Source organism: Schistocerca gregaria, chromosome 8 (assembly GCF_023897955.1).
Source record: "Schistocerca gregaria isolate iqSchGreg1 chromosome 8, iqSchGreg1.2, whole genome shotgun sequence".
Classification (NCBI taxonomy): Eukaryota; Metazoa; Arthropoda; class Insecta; order Orthoptera; family Acrididae; genus Schistocerca; species Schistocerca gregaria.
In genome coordinates this window covers 289,542,213-289,560,071 of record NC_064927.1, presented here as the reverse complement: position 1 = coordinate 289,560,071, position 17,859 = coordinate 289,542,213, and the positions used below count along the sequence as shown (strand labels likewise).

General features: G+C 41.7%; 1 protein-coding gene across 1 annotated transcript in view; it reads right to left on the bottom strand.

The window, feature by feature from the left end:
• Positions 1 to 1,047: 1,047 nt before the first annotated feature.
• Positions 1,048 to 17,859, bottom strand: part of LOC126284424 (flexible cuticle protein 12-like) — a 32,024-nt gene continuing 15,212 nt past the window's right edge. Inside the window, exon 3 of the mRNA XM_049983342.1 lies at positions 1,048 to 1,446. Within this exon, the coding sequence (XP_049839299.1) occupies positions 1,185 to 1,446 (262 nt within the window). The 3' untranslated portion in view covers positions 1,048 to 1,184. The remainder of the gene's footprint in view (positions 1,447 to 17,859) is intronic.

The window sequence follows — 17,859 nt, the reverse complement described above, 5'->3', positions numbered from 1 at the left end:
AAACCACAGCAAAAATTCAATGTAACTTTTCACACATGTGATGGGTAGTGTCTCTAGTATGTCCGTCTAAAGTGTCACTTCTGTCTTTTCAGTTCTCAGCGCACCGCGAGGACATAAAGATGCATAGTAAATAGTCTTGAATGCCAAGCAATAGTTAATGCCGTGACATTTTTCCTGATTTTATGCAGCCCACATAACTGTCACGCATTTCCTTCTTCACAACAATTCTCCTTCGCACACTTCAGGGGCAATGAAGACGCCCCAACAGCATTTCCGATGGGCAGTGTTTGATCACCCATCATGCAGGTCGGATTTGTTTCTCCTCTGAGTTTCATCTCTGCTCGCTTGAAAACAGTTGGGTATGAAGGCGAAGTATTGGCACAGACAAGGACCTGCTGACCAGTGCAGAAAATCGTCGGAAATTTCTACCCTATGGCGAGTCCAAAAGTAGGCTGTTTGGGTTTTTATAATGGTAACGCCACGTAGCGCTCTGTATGAAAATCATTGGCTGTGCTGTGGCTGGGTAGCATTGTTGTAATATTTGCTATTTTAGTGTTGGGCTGTTGGCTGTTAACAGCGCGTAGTGGTGCGCAGTTGGAGGTGAGGCGCCAGCAGTGGTGGATGTGGGGAAGTGACATGGCGGATTTTTGAGAGCGGATGGACGTGTGTCCATCAGAAACACTACATTTGTAAGAATGGATGTCATGATCTGCTATATATATTATGACTTTTGAACACTATTAAGGTAAATACATTGTTTGTTCTCTATCAAAATATTTCATTTGCTAACTATGGCTATCAGTAGTTAGTGCCTTCCGTAGTTTGAATCTTTTATTTAGCTGGCAGTAGTGGCGCTCGCTGTATTGCAGTAGTTCGAGTAACGAAGATTTTTGTAAGTGATTTGTGCAAGGTATAGGTAAATGTTAGTCAGGGTCATTCTTTTGCGTTGCACTAAAAATATTGTGTGACAGTTTAGTGTTGATCAGAATAGGTAAAGAGCGAAATGTCTGAGTACGTTCAGTTTTGCTCAGCTGTTTGAAAATCAAATAATGTAAGAGATTTATTAGCACAGTAATTCAATAATTTTTCTAAGGGGACGTTTCAGATTTTAAGCTGTTAGTTCAGAAACTTGTGTTAAGATATTGTACATTTGAATGATCGTGAGGTAAGCAGTAACATTCCACTTAGCCGACAAGTGTAAGTGCAGTGCTGCTTCCAATATACGCGAAGGATCGTAGCAGCGGCTGCTGTGGTGTGGGGCGCGCCTTGACGGGTCCGCTGCCGAAAGAGACTTTGGGCCGGTAGCCGTTCTCGTCGGCCTCGTAGGTGACGCTGTAGGTGGCGCCTCCAGTATCCGGCGGCTGCCACGAGAAGCTGCCCCGCAGGCGCAAGCCGTCACCCTCCGAGCCGAACTGCTCCTGCCGGATGCCGTTGCTCGTCTCGTACCTGCACAGGCATTACATCCAGCAATCATTACTGCAGAGGGCGCAGTGCGAAGCTATCTATAGAGTAAGAAGATCTTGAGTATGTGTGGGTGTGTGGCTCCAAAACGCCAGGGACCATTACGACCACAGCTGTTAAATGTATGGATTAGTACTATCAAACGCTTGCTGTGGGGTTAAGACCAAGAACTGGTATTAAAATTCAGGGTTTAATAATATATACCCAGGGTATCCCCAACTAACGTTACTAATGTTCACATATTCAGCCACTAGCTACGTTCGCGATGTAGACTGATATTAATAGCTTCGTGAAGTAGTTTTCAACTGCAAAAACAAAAACCACGTCAAATCTATGTACTTCTACATTTCCCTAGAGTATTATCTAGAGCCGACCGGAGAGGCCGTGCGTTTCTAGGCGCAACAGTCTGGAACCGAGAGACCGCTACGGTCGCAGGTTCGAATCCTGCCTCGGGCATGGATGTGTGTGATGTCCTTAGGTTAATTAGGTTTAATTAGTTCTGAGTTCTAGACGACTGATGACCTCAGAAGTTAAGTCACATAGTGCTCAGAGCCATTTGAACTATTTTTATTGTTAATAAATCAGTAAGAGGAAGGCTTCTGTTTATGAAAAACCTGTCTTTACAAAAAAGAAACATAATCTTCCACACAGTTAAGGCTCTTAAATTACCACTGTCCTCTTAAATAGAGTTTTTGGAATTTACTTCAAATATAAAGAAATCCACTTAAGTTTACAAATACGTTCGGAGATTAAATAATGATTAATTAAGGTAATTATAAAGAAAAATAAACAATGATTTTCCATAAAAAATAACGGTAGGTGCATGGACGAATCATCTAAAACAACAAAAAGTATCCTAGTCTAAATCATGGAATTTATTTTCACTAAGATGGTATCTTTCTTCGGACATGTCCGAAAGAACAGATACTATCGGTGATCAAGCAGCTCGTTAGAATGAAATTACAATGAAACGAACACCCTTAGCTGCTTACAGGCGTTGACATACGTCAACGGGGACAGATGAAAATGTGTGCCCCGACCGGGACTCGAGCCCCTGATCTCCTGCTTACATGGCAGACGCTCTATCCATCTGAGCCACCGTGGACACAGAGGATAGCGCGACTGCAGGGATTTATCTCTGGCACGCCTCCCGCGAAACCCACATTCTCAACGAATTTATTTTCAGTCATCACAGTCAACACCTACACGTTTTATACATAAAAATAACCAGATTCTCTTACTATTTTTTTGTTTTTCTGTGTAAAACTTCCCTATTTTGCTGTCATTGTCATGATCAGATATTTCTGTTTCATTGTCACAACACTTGTCTGCCTCTTGAAAATAAACTGATGTATTCGATGAGTCAGTCTTCACTAGCTAATAATAATTAAAAATTTGATCATTGTTCTAACACCGCTCCATTCTGTCTGAAACAGTCAAAAGTGATTTATGATAACAAAAGAAGTAGCGTTTATAGCTTTGTGAGGTATATTTCCACCTCAACTGGTACGTATCTACGGAAATAACGATCGTTGGTTAGAACACAGTTGCATAGTGTAGAAGCACCGCCAGTACAGACATAGCATAAAATCGAAGTTGGAACGTTGCAATCGCACCGGAATCGTAAATAGACGAGTGACACGTGGAGCAATAAAATACCTCAAAAATGTACTTAAGGGTTAATTAAAAATATGTGTACAACAAGAGGCCATACACTATGTGATCTAATATATCCGGACACCTGGCTCAAAATGACTTTTAAGTTTTTGGTGCCCTCTATAGGCAATGCTGAAATTCAGTATGGTGTGGGCCCACTCTTACCCTTGATGACAGCTTCCACTCCGGCAGGCATACGTTCAATCAAGTGCTCGAAGGTTACTCGAGGAATGGCACACCATTCTCCATGGAGTGCTGCACTGAGGAGAGGTATCGATGTGGGTCGGTCGGTGAGGCCTGGCATGAAGTCGGCGTTCCGAAACGTACCAAAGGTGTTCTATAGGATACAGGTCAGGACTCTGTGCATGCCAGTCCATTACAGAGATGTTATTGTGGTGTCACCACTCTGCCACAGGCCGTGCATTATGAACAGGTGCTCGATTGTTTTGAAGGATGCAATCGCCATCCCCGAATTGTTCTTAAACAGCGGGAAGCAAGAAGGTGCTTAAAACATCAACGTAGGCCTGCGCTGTGATATTGCCACACAAAACAACAAAGGGTGCTAGCCCCCTCCATAAAAGAACGACCACGTAATATCAGCACCGTCTCCGATTTTTACTATTGGCACTGCACACACTGGCAGATAACGTTCACCGGGCATTCTCCATACCCACCCCTTGCCATCGGATCGCCACATTGTGTACCGTGATTCGTCACTCCACACAACGTTTTCCACTGTTAAATTCAGCCAATGTTTACGCTCCTTACACCAAGCGAGGCGTCGTGGACCTAGGGATGTTTAGGAATGTGGAAATCTCGCGTATAGACGTATGAGACAAGTGACACCCAATCGCCTGACGACATTGGACGTCCTTGAGTCTAATGACCACTGAGGTCGCTGATATGGTGTACATGGCAGTATGTGGCAGCACAGTGCATCTAATATGAAAAACGGATGTTTTGGGGGGTGGTGTCCGGATAGTTTTGATCACATACTGTATGAAGTATTGGAAATCATTAAAGTTTAACCAGTCTGCCGCACATGTCAACGCAGAGGAGGCCACGCCCCCAGTGAACACGTGGGTGAGACGTGGGCAAAACGGGGAGGTGCCCTGTCTTGGTGCTAAACAAAGGAATTCAGAATTCAGTCAGGCTGTAACTGCAGTTCCAGGAGTAGCTTAAACACAAGGTAAGTCGTACATGTTGCCGTTTGCTTTGCCAAAATGAATGGTTCATAAATCTTAGTCTTGGTTATCACTAGGAATAAGTTTTGTTTCAGTGTATTTCTGTTACCTCGTTGCATCAGATGAGGACTGTTGCCGGCTGATATATGGCAATTGTGATGGTTCGCAAAACTACATGTACGCAATGTGGCCGACTGAGCTTACGAGGTTATCTAACAGTATTTCAATGGTCAGTACATACATAGATATAGACGGCGTAGTCTTCCTTCTCTGGGTAATATAATACCAAGATGCGATACGCCGTCCTTCTCAGCACAAAAAGGAGTACACCGAACGTGAGTGATGGGATATTCAACTCGCTGCTCTGGTGGAAAACGGAAGCTCATGGGCACCTTCCAGCGACCTCTTGAGTGCCCCCGGCTTATTCGTCATGTATAGATTCCCGTTCAGCAGGTTCCTTATCAAGCATACCTCTTTGCCGGAATTTGTTGACATGAGGCCGGATTTTCTTTCTTGTTTCTTTCCCTCTTTTCTCTATCTTCCACTGCACAGCCCACTCACCTCTTAGAATGTTTCATTACCAAGTTCCTAGTAATTAATGGCTCTCCTTTCCTGTACGTAGAGACGTATGGATGCATTGATTACACTAATTCTTTCATGAAAATGAATCGTTAATTTTGGGACACCTTCTAAAGGGTGCTCTATTTATCTTGGCCACTGTGAATAACTCATTGCCCAGAAGCAAAATAAAAAAAAGTCTCAAGCAAATGTTGTATGCCTAACAGTGGGACATTAGGCAGCATGATCGTTTTACTTATAACATCGTTCATTACGAGGATGTGAACAACAGTTCGTCTTTTTTTATTGGCACCAGATATTTTTATTCGGCAGTCCGTTTTGTCTCCTCAAGATCTGTTGAAAAATATGTTGTAATGTACTGTAAGACGTTATTAAAAACGTGACAAAAAACTGATTTTGAACATCCCGTACTAGCACAGTACAGATACCCGCCGTACCGTAACTCATCCACTTGCTGGAGATAACAGTAAACGAATGGAAATACAAGGAAGGGCACAATAGTCATTCAGTGGACTATCTTCTATTGCAGGTATGTTTGAGTACGATGCACAACAGTGTTCAGACTCAAGACTCTTTATTGAGTGCTCATATCTACCTTAACAATTTAAGGGCGCCTGAAAATACGGGGAAGGTCCAAATTACATTGAATGTTTCAAATGGCTCTGAGCGCTATGGGACTTAACATCTATGGTCATCAGTCCCCTAGAAGTTAGAACTACTTAAACCTAACTAAACTAAGGACATCACACAACACCCAGCCATCACGGGGCAGAGAAAATCCCTGACCCCGCCGGGAATCGAACCCGGGAACCAGGACAATTACATTGAGAAGTGACCTGTTTTCTATACATGGTGTTAGAAAAAGTCATGGCCAAACTGTCAGGAAGTATTCTTACATGTCGCGAAGTTACGCCTGCACGGTCGACAACACACCATACTTCCCACGGTCAGAGGTTGCTCACTAGCCAGGTGACAAATTTTCGCCGAAAAGTACGAGGTTTGGAACTTTAATAGTGACAACTATTTATTTACAGCTCGTCTTTCAGATACGTCTTTCAAAGTTTTACTAACCTTCAAAGTAGTCACCAGCATTGTGTACAACCCGCTGCCAGCGATGTGGAAGTCGTAGGATACTCTTAGCAGTGCCAATTGCGATGACAGTTCGAGCTGCGCGGTCTATTGCCCGACGAATTTGTTGCAGTTCTGAAGCGAATGCCATGAAGTGTTTCCTTCAGTTTAGCAATCCAGTATTACTCACGAGGGCTTAAGTCAGGAGACTGCAATTAGCAGCCCTATCACTCAAACAAATCACTAACAGCCTGCACTGTACGTGATTGAGCATTGTCCTGGAAAATGATGGTTAGGTCCTGCAGAAAGTGTCATTACTTCCGTCTCTATGCTGTTAATTTTTGGAACACAACCTACGACCAGCTTAGAGACAGAAGTGATGACACTTTCTGCAGGATCTGACCATTATTTTGCAGGAAAATGCTGAAACACGTACAGCGCAAAATGTTACTGATTTGACTGATGGAGGTGCTAAGTGCTATACACCTACTGCACTCCCTTGACTAAAGCTCTCGTGAGTGAAACTTGATTGCTAAACTGAAGAAAAGAGTTAACTGCTACATATTCGTCGGGCAACAGACCGCGCTGCTCGTGCTGTCAACGCAACCGGGTCTGGTAAGACTATCTTACGACTTCCACATCGCTGGCAGCTGGTTACACACTTGCTGGTGACTACTTTGAAGGTCAGTAAGACTCTGAAACACGTATCTATTTTGTACGAGTTGTAAATAAAGTTTCCACTATTAGCTGTTTTCCAGAGGGCTGTCGTAGTAACGCCACCAGAGCGCGCGGGTCGCAGAAACCTACTTGCTTCCACAATACGCGTGACCGAAAATAGGTCCCAAGAGATTCTGATGCGGGACAGGACGCACTCAGACGTCCAACCATATCTTCGCCCCAACGAGCCGCCACCGGCACGGGATAACGCCCTGATTCGCCACGACGCAGAAGACAGATCTGTCTTCGTGATTGTGAACGTGGTAAAACTTTGCTTAAATTATTCTTGTAGTACATGCACTGTAAACTGTTCCAAAGGAACTTGAACTCTCTGGAGAGAGAGATGAACTTAACTATTTCGTGCAATTCCGTGCATAACAGAAGAACAGAACGTTTAATTTAACTATGCTTCAAGACAGTCTCAATGAGGCCTGCCGTTTTCATTCTCTGAGGCCAGTTTGTCTGTTTCTAAAATACGGCCTTCAGCTAATGAATATCATCGTGTCAGTCTTGTATTATTATTCGTCGGAGTAGACGGACAGTGTTTCTTGGTTTTGTTAACAAACTTTTCGAAGAATCTATGACTCTGTGTTACCTACGGCGGATTCTTCATGTCCCTCACACGTAGAAAAAGAGAATATGTCATATGAACATGATTTTTAAAATACTTCATCTCCAAGTTAAAGCCAGTTTCTACAACTCAACACATTAAATATCTACTTTGGAACGAAAACTCTTCGTGAGCAGCGCATTTGCTGTAAGGTGAGGATTGACACATTTACGAATGGACCATTCACGATGGCTACCTTAGCACAATATTACGGAAAAAAATCTCTCACTAAACCCAAAAGAATTCTATCCACACGTAAAGGCTGTTACTGGTACCAAAGTTAATGTTCGGACAGTCATGGGTGAAACAGGAACTAAAACTGAAGGTATCAAAGCAAAAGCGGAACTGTTAAACTAAGTTTCTAAATGTTCCCTTTACAAAGCCAAATATATCAGTATTATCACAAATTAATGCTCACACCAAATATGAATGGTAAGGATATCAGGGTCAGTGACATTGAAAAACAACTGATCGCTTCAAAACTGAACAAAGGTCTAGGGCCTGACGCTCACTGCCAGACTCCAAACCGAATTCGCGGCTCACTTATATCCTTCTATAGCTGTAATATACAGAACATCCCTGGAACCAGAAAAAGGGCCATATTATTGGAAGAAAGTACCGGTGACACCCGTCCGCAAGAATGGTACAGAAGTGATCTACAAGAACCGTCCACTATCCATGACAACTATTTATTTTAAAGTATTAGAAAATATTTTGAGCTCAAATAAAATGAAGTATCTCAAACAGAGTAAGCTTCTGCATACTACACAGACTGGGTTCCGAAAACAATGATCATCTGATGATCATCTAGCAATTCTCTCACATGACATCCTGAAACCCACGAACCAAGACTGTCGTGGAGATGTACGTTTCTTTTTTTTCACAGAGTACGAGGGCTATTCGAAAAGTAAGGAGCGATAGGTCGCGAAATGGAAGCCACAGTGAAAAGAAAAACTGTTTTATTTGCGACCGTTAGCTACAACTTCCAGCGAGCTACCTCCATAGTCGCCGATCCGACTTAGACGTTTGATGTAGCTTTGTACCAACTTTCCAATACCCTTGTTATAGAAGGCAGCCGCCAGTGCTTTCCGCCAATTCTCTGCGCTGACCTACAGCTCGTTGTCTGTGCCCAAATGTTGTCTCCATAGCCAGCGGCTATATGAACAGAGACGAAACTCAGAAGGAGACAATTACGGGCTGTTTTGTGGGTAATCAAACATTTCCAATAGAAAACGACGCAGGAGAATCTTCATTGCCCCTGCAGAATGCGGCTGAGAATTATGTAACGTTGGTTGCATAGCTTCAGGCGAAATTTCTCACCAGGCCCTCGTACTTGGTAGGAGACACTATTGTTCTAGGTATCTCTATGTGCTCCCTGTGTGATCGAAACTAAAAAGAACGACGTAGTGCGATCGACAGGCATACTAGAGATAATGCCCAACACACCTGCGCAAAACTTCATTGGAGTTTCACTGTGATTTCTATTTCGCGACCGATCGTTCCTTACTTTCCGAATAATCGTGTATTTGACTCACTAGTATATGTATACTTATTTTTGATAGTACGAATGTCTGCGGTACCAAACGAAATTTGTGGCTGGATTCAGAATTTCTTGGTAGAGAGAATGCAAAATGTTATGTTCGATGGAGAGCCATTGACAGATGTAGAACTTGTTTCAAGGGGTAAGAACACATACTTTTCGTATTGTTCGACTTTAAATATATCGTCAGCCTATTCGCTGATAATGAGAATGTCTATAATGAAGCACGTTTTGAGAGAAACTGAACAAATATTGTCGCCCTGCGTGGCCGAGTGGTTCTAGGCGCTTCAGTCTGGAACCGCGCGACCACTACGGTCATAGGTTCGAATCCTGCCTCGGGGATGGATGTGTGTAATGCCCTTAGGTTAGGTTAGGATTATGTAGTTCTACGTTCTAGGGGACTGATGGCCTCAGATGTTAAGTCCCATAATGCACAGAGCCATTTGAACCATTTGAAGAAATATTGAGTTGGATCTTGAAAAGACATCAAATTGGTGCGAAGATTGGCAGCTTGTTTGAAATGTTCAGAAAATGAAGCAACATTGTATTCTATGACTATAATATATACGAGTCGCGCGTAGAATCGATCAACTCTTACAATTAATGGTAGGTAAATGTCTTGGTTTACTGATAGAATGCGAGGGCTTTCAATAAATAATACACTTTTTCTGATTTTATTCAGGATTGCAATACGTCATATTATTCCCCACTCTTCTGGCTACACAATGCTGTTTCTCATCATAATGCGACGGTCTTACGCCACCTTACTGGGAGGCTCATGTTACCGCTCTACTGATCGATCCAGAGGCCAACGTCTCGCTGCGCGAGTACCATCCCCAGCATCCACACACTACTTCCTGTGGAGTGCGTCCTTCATCGCACAGCTGGTCCTTAGTTGCTATTGATGGTCTACTGTTAGGTGGCGAGGAACCCAGCGAACACACACCTTTGAGTATCCCAGGTGGTGTACGAGTGTGACAACACTAGCAAAGAGAGGCGTCCAATTGTGCAGCGAGGTGTTTGATTGTGATCCTTCCACCACTTCGGTTGAGAGTGTCCGCACATTCCAACACTGCAGAAGTCACAGCTATGTGCGACCGACCGGCACGCGGGAGATCGGACAGGTTTGAACGACCTTGTTGCGTTGCTGACGGCTCACGGTGCTATAGTTCACTGTCAGGTCTCCGTAGAGATTCTTCAAGCGCCTATGAATATTTGCGTTGCTCTAATTTTCCGCCAAAAGAAATTCAGTGACAGCCCTCTGCTTAGAACGCACCTGCCTTACACACGCCATTTTGCAGACTATGTTCAGCGCCGCCACCTTTAGGTATTTCATGAAACTATAGGCGCTGAAGCGGGAATATTTCAATATGTCCCAAAACAAATTCCGCTTTTTTTTTCAATTGAAACTGGGAGAGAAAAAAATTGTTACATTACTTTCTGAACGCGCCTCGTACTACGGAATGCAATGGGTCTACAAAGGCGTGTGAATGCAAAACATTTCTGCGAACCGTCTTCGAAAATGTGTGGGACCCATAACAATTAGAATGAGAGACACTGAACGTATGCGGAGGACACATGTTCCTTGACCAATGGGAGAGTGGCACGAAGATACTGAAATTACTTGTGAGAGTTTTGAACGTAGACGTAAAGTATCCCTAGAAACCACACTTACAAAATTTCATGGACCAGCTTCAAGGGAAAAATCTAGGAATTTATTGTACTACAACTCTCTACAATCGCTAGCATGTGGATTTCGAGGAAAAGATTAATTACAGTGCCCTTTTACCATGCACTGGACAGTGGCTTGTAGAGTGTCGACTGGATATTTGGATGTATACTGATGTCTCGGAAACGCTGTGTGGCACATTAAACAATAGTGTTCCAGTACTATGATTTCGTAAACTTTGCCCCAGAAGTATACTTTGTTCAGAACGAGAATTGCCTTGAGATGTTATGCAAGAGGATACCTTGTGTTGCACGTAGTTTAACTTACATCCAAATCAACTCTGCTTGATCAGTAACAGAGATATAATGTTTATAATTTGTAAGGAGAAGCAGCATTGGTCGTATTTTTTTGTTTTATTATTCCGCAAAATCGATTTTCGGTCACTTTGTGACCATCCTCAGTGCTGTAATGTACAATTAAAATTGGTAGGCACTGGAATCAACAAGCTTATTGATACCAGTGCCTACCAATTTTAATTGTATATTACAGCACTGAGGATGGTAGCTAAGTGACCGAAAATCGATTTTGTGGATAATAAAACAAAAAAAATACGACCAGTGCTGTTTCTCCTTGCAATTATATCCATTATCTGGTCGTGGTGCACAGAACACTCCATGGAGTCGCCAATCAATATAATGTTTAGCAACGCATAAATATTTTTCCTTATAACGTAAAGCAAAAAAGGTAAAAAAAAAGAATCACAATCAAGAAGCTAGCCGAAGAAGGCAAAAAAGAAAAGCGAATGGACGGACGGTGTGACGAGAAGCCCGATTTGAAAGAAAAAAAGAAAAAGTTGAGGGACCTGGCGTTATAGTCAGATAGTGGACACTGGAGTAGTTCTTTGAGATCAGCTGTTCATACCTCCGGGTGGCCATCCAGACTACGGTTTACGTACTACCTCCTTAAGTTGATTAAGGAAGATGTCCAGATGGTTCGTTTGAAAGAACACGACCGATTTGTTTCCCTATACTTCACTAACCATAGTTTCTTCCCGTTTCTAATTACCTTGTCGTCCAAAGGGCGTTACCCCTAATTTTGCTTTTTGAAAAATAGAACACAATTGAGCGACGTATTCATTTTAATTATTCACAAATGGCTCTCAAAATCGATGTAGGGTTATTTTAAGGTATAACGTAAGCCTATGTTTTGAAAGAGGCCTAAAGGTGATTCGTAACGAGCACTCACATTTTTCACGTCAGCCTAGCATTTTCTTTCTCTTATGTTTCACGCTGCACACAAGGCGGATGCGCGTTAATGACGAATCCAATTGCGTGTAGCGATCTTTGCGGGTAGGGTTTACTCAACAGCAGTAAGAATGTGGGTCGCGGTGCGAAAGGTCGCACTGCTGCAGCCGACCACCTGCTCGTGCGAGTCCTCCAGCCACCGCGAAGTAACGCACGAGTCACTAAACACGGAACTCACGTGCGAGTAATGGCAATCATGAAAATGTTTAATGAAAGTCTAACACGCAGTCATGTCGAAAATTGACATTCTAAAGCCGTGGTTGCGTAAAACACAGTTTAAATAATAACCAGCCACTATTAACACCAGCAAGACCAATGCATATCGCTTATCGCGCTATACGAGATGGTAGGGGTCGAGAGGGATAACTTGAGACCAACCTAAAAAATTCAAAATTCGTTAATTATTGTTGAATTAAGAAATATTGAAGTGTAAGTAAGGTCCTGAAACTGAAAATATTGAATACGTCATTCACTGGCAAGAGTGGCATCTAATATCAACACTTAAATTTTTGGATTAAGTTTAACTGGAAAATTTAAAACATTTCTAGAATGAGGTACCAGGATTCATTAAGTACAAGATTTTTCAAAATTTTAAAATATAATAAACTGACTAGATTACCATATTTCCAAAGGTGTTCAGAAGTAGCCCCATCATTCCCCTTGGTATTACGAAGGTTAATTATGTTTGAGCCACATGTAACGTTGGGTGATTTTCGTTGTGGTGGAAGTACCTTGTGCTGGTGCTGATAAATAGCAAGAAACGATTTAAAGAATATAATTTCCTCCTTGAGCCAGCAGTCTGACTGATTCGGTGCGGCCCGCTACGAATTCTTCTCCTACAGAAACCTCTTCAACTCAGAACATTACCTGCACGCTACTTCCTTAATTACTTGCTAGAGGAATTCCAGACTCTGTCAGCCCCTATAGTTTTTACCGTCTACAGTTCCCTCTAGCACCATGGTGGTTACTCCCAGTTGTCTTATGACCTATAACTCTACTCTTTCTTCTGGTCAGTGTTTTCCATATTTTCCTGGTTTCGCCGATGCCACAGAGAACCTCCCCATTCCTTATATTGCATCCACCTGACATTCAGCATTCTTCTGCAGGACCACATCTCAAACCCTTACGTCCTCTTCTTTTCAAGTTTTCCACTATCCATAATCAGGCTTACTTTTGATTCCAGTGAAGTTCTCTTGGCCAGACTGTCATGTTTTCCAGTGCTAGTTGGCTTTTTATATCCTTCTTGGTTCATTCGTATTGTGTAATTTTCCTTCAAGGTAGCAGAATTCCTAAGTTTCTCTCTACGTGACTATAAATTTTGATGTTAAGTTTCTCACTGCTCCCATTTTTGCTGCTTCTCATTACTTAGATCTTTCTCGGTGTACACTAAATCCATATTTCGTACTCATTAGACATTTGTTCTATTGAACACATCCTGTAATTCTTCTTCGTTTCTTCTTCACTTTCACTGACAATGGCAATGTCATCAAACTACTTTCTCTCCCTAGATTTTAATCTCACTTTCATTTCCGTCCTTGCTTCTTCGATCTACAGCTTCAACATTAGAGGCATCCCTGCCTTATATCGCCTTTAAACCGAGAACTTCATTCTTGGTCCAGTCTTATTATTCCCTCTAATTTCTTGCACATATTGTACACTGGCTAATATCGTGTAGGGCCACCTCGAGCACGCAGAAGTGTCGCAACACGACGTGGCATGAACTTGTCTAATGTCTGAAGTAACCTGGAGGAAATTGACACAATGGACCTTGCAGGGCTAAATCCGTAAGAGTACGAGGGTTTAGAGATCTTTTCTGAACAGTACGTTGCAAGGCATCCCAGATATGCCTAATGATGTTCATGTCTGGGGAGTTTGGTGGCCAGAGGAAGTGTTTAAACTCAAAAGAGTGTTCCTGGAGCCACTCTGTAGCAATTATGAACGTGTGGGATGCCGCATTGTCTTGTTGGAATTGCCCAAGTCCGTCGGAATGCACAATTTACCTGAATAATTGGTGGTGATCAGACAGTATGCTTACGTGGTGTGTCACATGTCAGAGTTCTATCTAGATGTATCAGCTGTCCCATACCACTCTAACTGGCCACGTCCCACATCACTACAAAGCCTCCACTAGCTTGAACAGTCCCCTGTTGACATGCAGGCAACATGTTTCCAGTCATCAATAATACAACATCGGTGATGGCGGGCGTAAACCTCTGTGTCGTGCAGTCATGAAGGGTACACGATTGGGTCTTCGGCTCCGTAAGCCTATATCGATTATGTTTGTTGAATGGTTCCAACGCTGACACTTATTGATGGCCCAACATTGAAATCTGCAGCATTCTGCGGAAGGGTGGCACTTCTGTCACGCTGAACGTTTCTCTTTAGTTGTCTTCTTCCCATTCTTGCAGGATCTTTTTCCGGCCACAGTGATGTCGGAGATTTGATGTTTTACCGGATTCCTGATGTCCACGGTACACTCGTGAAATGGTTGTACGGCAAACTCCCCACTTCATCGCTACTTCGGAGATGCTGTGACCCATCGCTCTTGCATCGACACTAACACCGTGTTCAAACTCACTTAAATCTTGATAACCTGCCATTGTAGCAGCAGTAACCGATCTAACAACTGCAGCATACTCGTGTTGCGTTATAAAGGCCTTGCCGACCGCAGCACTGTATTCTGCCTGTTTAGATGTTCCTGTATTTGAATACACGTGTCTGTATCAGTTATATGGCGGTCAATTGTCTATTACCCGCCGCTCACCATAGCTTACCCCCATTTTTTTTCAGGAATTCGATCTTGCGCCATTTCACATTGTTGAATGCTTTTTCTATTTAAACAAACTCCATTAAGGTTCCTTAATTTTTCTTCAGTCTTATTTCCATTATCAAGCACAATGTCAGAACTGCCTCTTGGGTGCATTTACCTTTCCTAAAGCCTATCAGATCGTCTTCTAAGAGATCCTTTTATTTCGTTTTCATTCTTCGATAACTTTACTTCCCAGCACTTTGGATCCATGGCTGTTGAGCGGCTTGTGCTGTAGTTCTCGCACGGATCTGCCATTGCTATTTTGTCTTTCTACATATTTTTCCTGTGCCATTTCGACTTGGCTGCCCTGCTTTTCCTACTTATTTCATTCCTAAGTGTTTTATATTGCTGTGCACCTGTCTTTCTCTGAACATTTTTGCACTTTCTTCTTTCGTCGATCACTTCAAGTATTTCTTGTGTTATCTTACATTCCTTGTATCTGTGTTTGACCTTCCAACACCTGTGACGTCCTTTGTATAAACATTCATTCCTCTTCGGCTGAACTGCCTATCGTGTCGTTCCTTTTCGTAGAATCCACATCCTTAGCGAACTTCAAAAACGTCTTATCATTCCTTGTATAACATCCCAGCTTGTCCACCAAATTATAACATTTCAGCTCCTCAACACCAAATTAAAACGTTCCACTTCAATTTGTTTGCACTTATAGCGATCCCAGCTCCCTCAACCAAATTAAAACGTTGCATTAGGAGATGTTCACATTGACGACAACAAGTAATTTTTCATTACAGACGTTTATTTACAAACAGAACTGACAGACTTCACAGACTCCACAACTGACTCCCAGAGCTAACCGCACTGCATATCCGAACTGGCAACTGACAACTCCTAAGTGTATTAATATCTTTCCAAACAATGAGAGTCTTTGACAATGTTTTGTTTACAATACGATAGAAATTCACGACTTAAAACTAAATTAGATATTACAGAATTTTAGTACAGATTAAAGTAAGTAAAAGGATCAGTACATATAAATTCTTACAAGCATAATTTCCAAATAGATTTTATAACATTTTTCTACCAGTTTCTGGATAACCTTCACCAGATTTCTACCGATGCTTCCAGAAACATCCCGACATCCGACTCTGGACACTTCTCGAGTGATTTAGAACAACCATTCACATGTAAAATGATTTAAATCGTGTTTCAAAACGTAAATAAATCTTTTTAGCAATATTTCTTGAAACAAATCGTCTTTCGAAATTAGGTTATAAAACAGTTTCCACAAGTTTTCGTATTTTTGCGATCATAATATAGAATTTCTCCATAGAAAGTTCCAGAAGTGTGCATTAAACGTTCGTTTACAGACTTTCTCTTTAGCTGGTGAGTTTTTAAAAGTATCTCGTCCATATTATACGAAATAATTTAGCTCAAAACTGATAATTTATACAATTAATCAGAGCTACAGCAAACAGTGAGTCTTTCTTTTACAAAATGAAATATAATTACAAAATTGAATGAAAATAGGTTACTAACACTAATATATATTTACATTAATTCTATTTTTGTTCTTTCTGTGCAAAATGTCCTAATATTGACTCAGTACAATATTTAAACATCACCAAAGTTTCCCTTTACATTTTGCATATCTGTATCGACATCCCCCTAAAAATCTACAGTATCGAATACTTCAATATGTCCCAATATGTCCTGTAATGTTACACTTGGTAAGTCAGTATCCCGCTTCCTTCCACATTGATTACTACTAAATTGTTGTTTGAGTCTATATCTGCTCGTGGATACGGTATAGAATCCAGTACCTAATTTCGGAGCCTATGTCTGCCAAATATGTAAACCAGCTGAAATCTTCCAGCATCTCCAGGTATTTTCCAAGTATACCTCTTCCTCTTATGATTCTTGAAAAAGTATTCGTCAGTACCATCTGAAATTTATTTCAGAATTTAAGTAGTGTTTCTCTTTTCTCATTCGTACTGCCAAGCACATATTAACCCTTAATTCTGTTCCTTCCCATACAACTGCGGTCCAATCGCTATTATCATTAGGCTTTCATCTGTCCTTACATACGGCGTTACCCGTTCAGTTTTCTGATATACTATACCTATCTCTTCATCTTCTGATTGTGACTTCAGCAGGTATAACTAAGCTATTGCATTACGCTTTGATCTGCTGTCGAATCTCATGAGAACTACCTACGACTGAACAGTTCACAGTAGCTCACCTTCTGTTCTATTTTCTTATTGGTAAAAAATCCTCTTCCTCTTATACCCCTCTCTGCTGCTGAAAACTACTTCGTTACTGTAACTTGAGCCAAAAATGTTCTAAAACAAGGCAAATAATTTTCTAAGACAAGAACTGAGTTAGTTTTGTTTTACTTACATTAAAAATCGTATCTTATTTTATGACATTTTTCCTTTCAAATACCCATGCTACTACACAAAATTGATCTAGATTCAACACTTTTTTGAAAACGCATACTCACATGGAAGTTTACGTACAATGACATTGACTTACAAAGGCAAACCAGCGCTAAAGTATTTGTCTGTCAGGGAGGTTACATTATTTACGTGAATGTTACAAGAGACAGTTCGGAGTGCATAATTGTCTCAGGAAAACGGGAGTAGGATTCGTTGCGAATAGGAATTGCGAACAATTCAGTGACAAATATATTCTCATCAGAATCGGCAGGAAACCAACGCCGACAGTAATTTGTACTTTAACAACAGTTATGGTATACATTTCAACGTCAAAAATAGACGATGAAAAGTTAGAGTATATGAGGGTATTTATTAGCTAACTCAGTTTGGAAACCGAGATGGCAATCTAAGTTGAGCTAGTAATGGGAAATACACTAGTCAAAATACAAGAAAATGAGGTTTACTTAGGAAAGACAAAGAGATACGGGAGGATACAGGCTGAATTACATCATGGCGAGACATAGGTTCAAAAAATCGGAAAGGACTAAGAAATCTAGGAGGTTACTAGTTCAATGGAACAATGGTAAACTGTATAATGTTTGAGGCGTTGCGCTCGCATTCTGTGGCTGCGAGAATCACATCTCTAACCGACCATTTACGTTTGGATTTTCCATGCTTTTCTTCCAACAGCACAGAACCGTTATATCTGTCAAACGTGAGTCTGTACTCTGTCCCCAATAATAAAGTAACCTTGTCTTCGATGGGAAGTTTAACCACACTTGCATTTCTCGACCTCTGTAGCCCTGGAAAAACGTTTCCTCACAACAGAGTCACTGGGAATGGGGGGACAGATGCTGGTGCAGGGACTA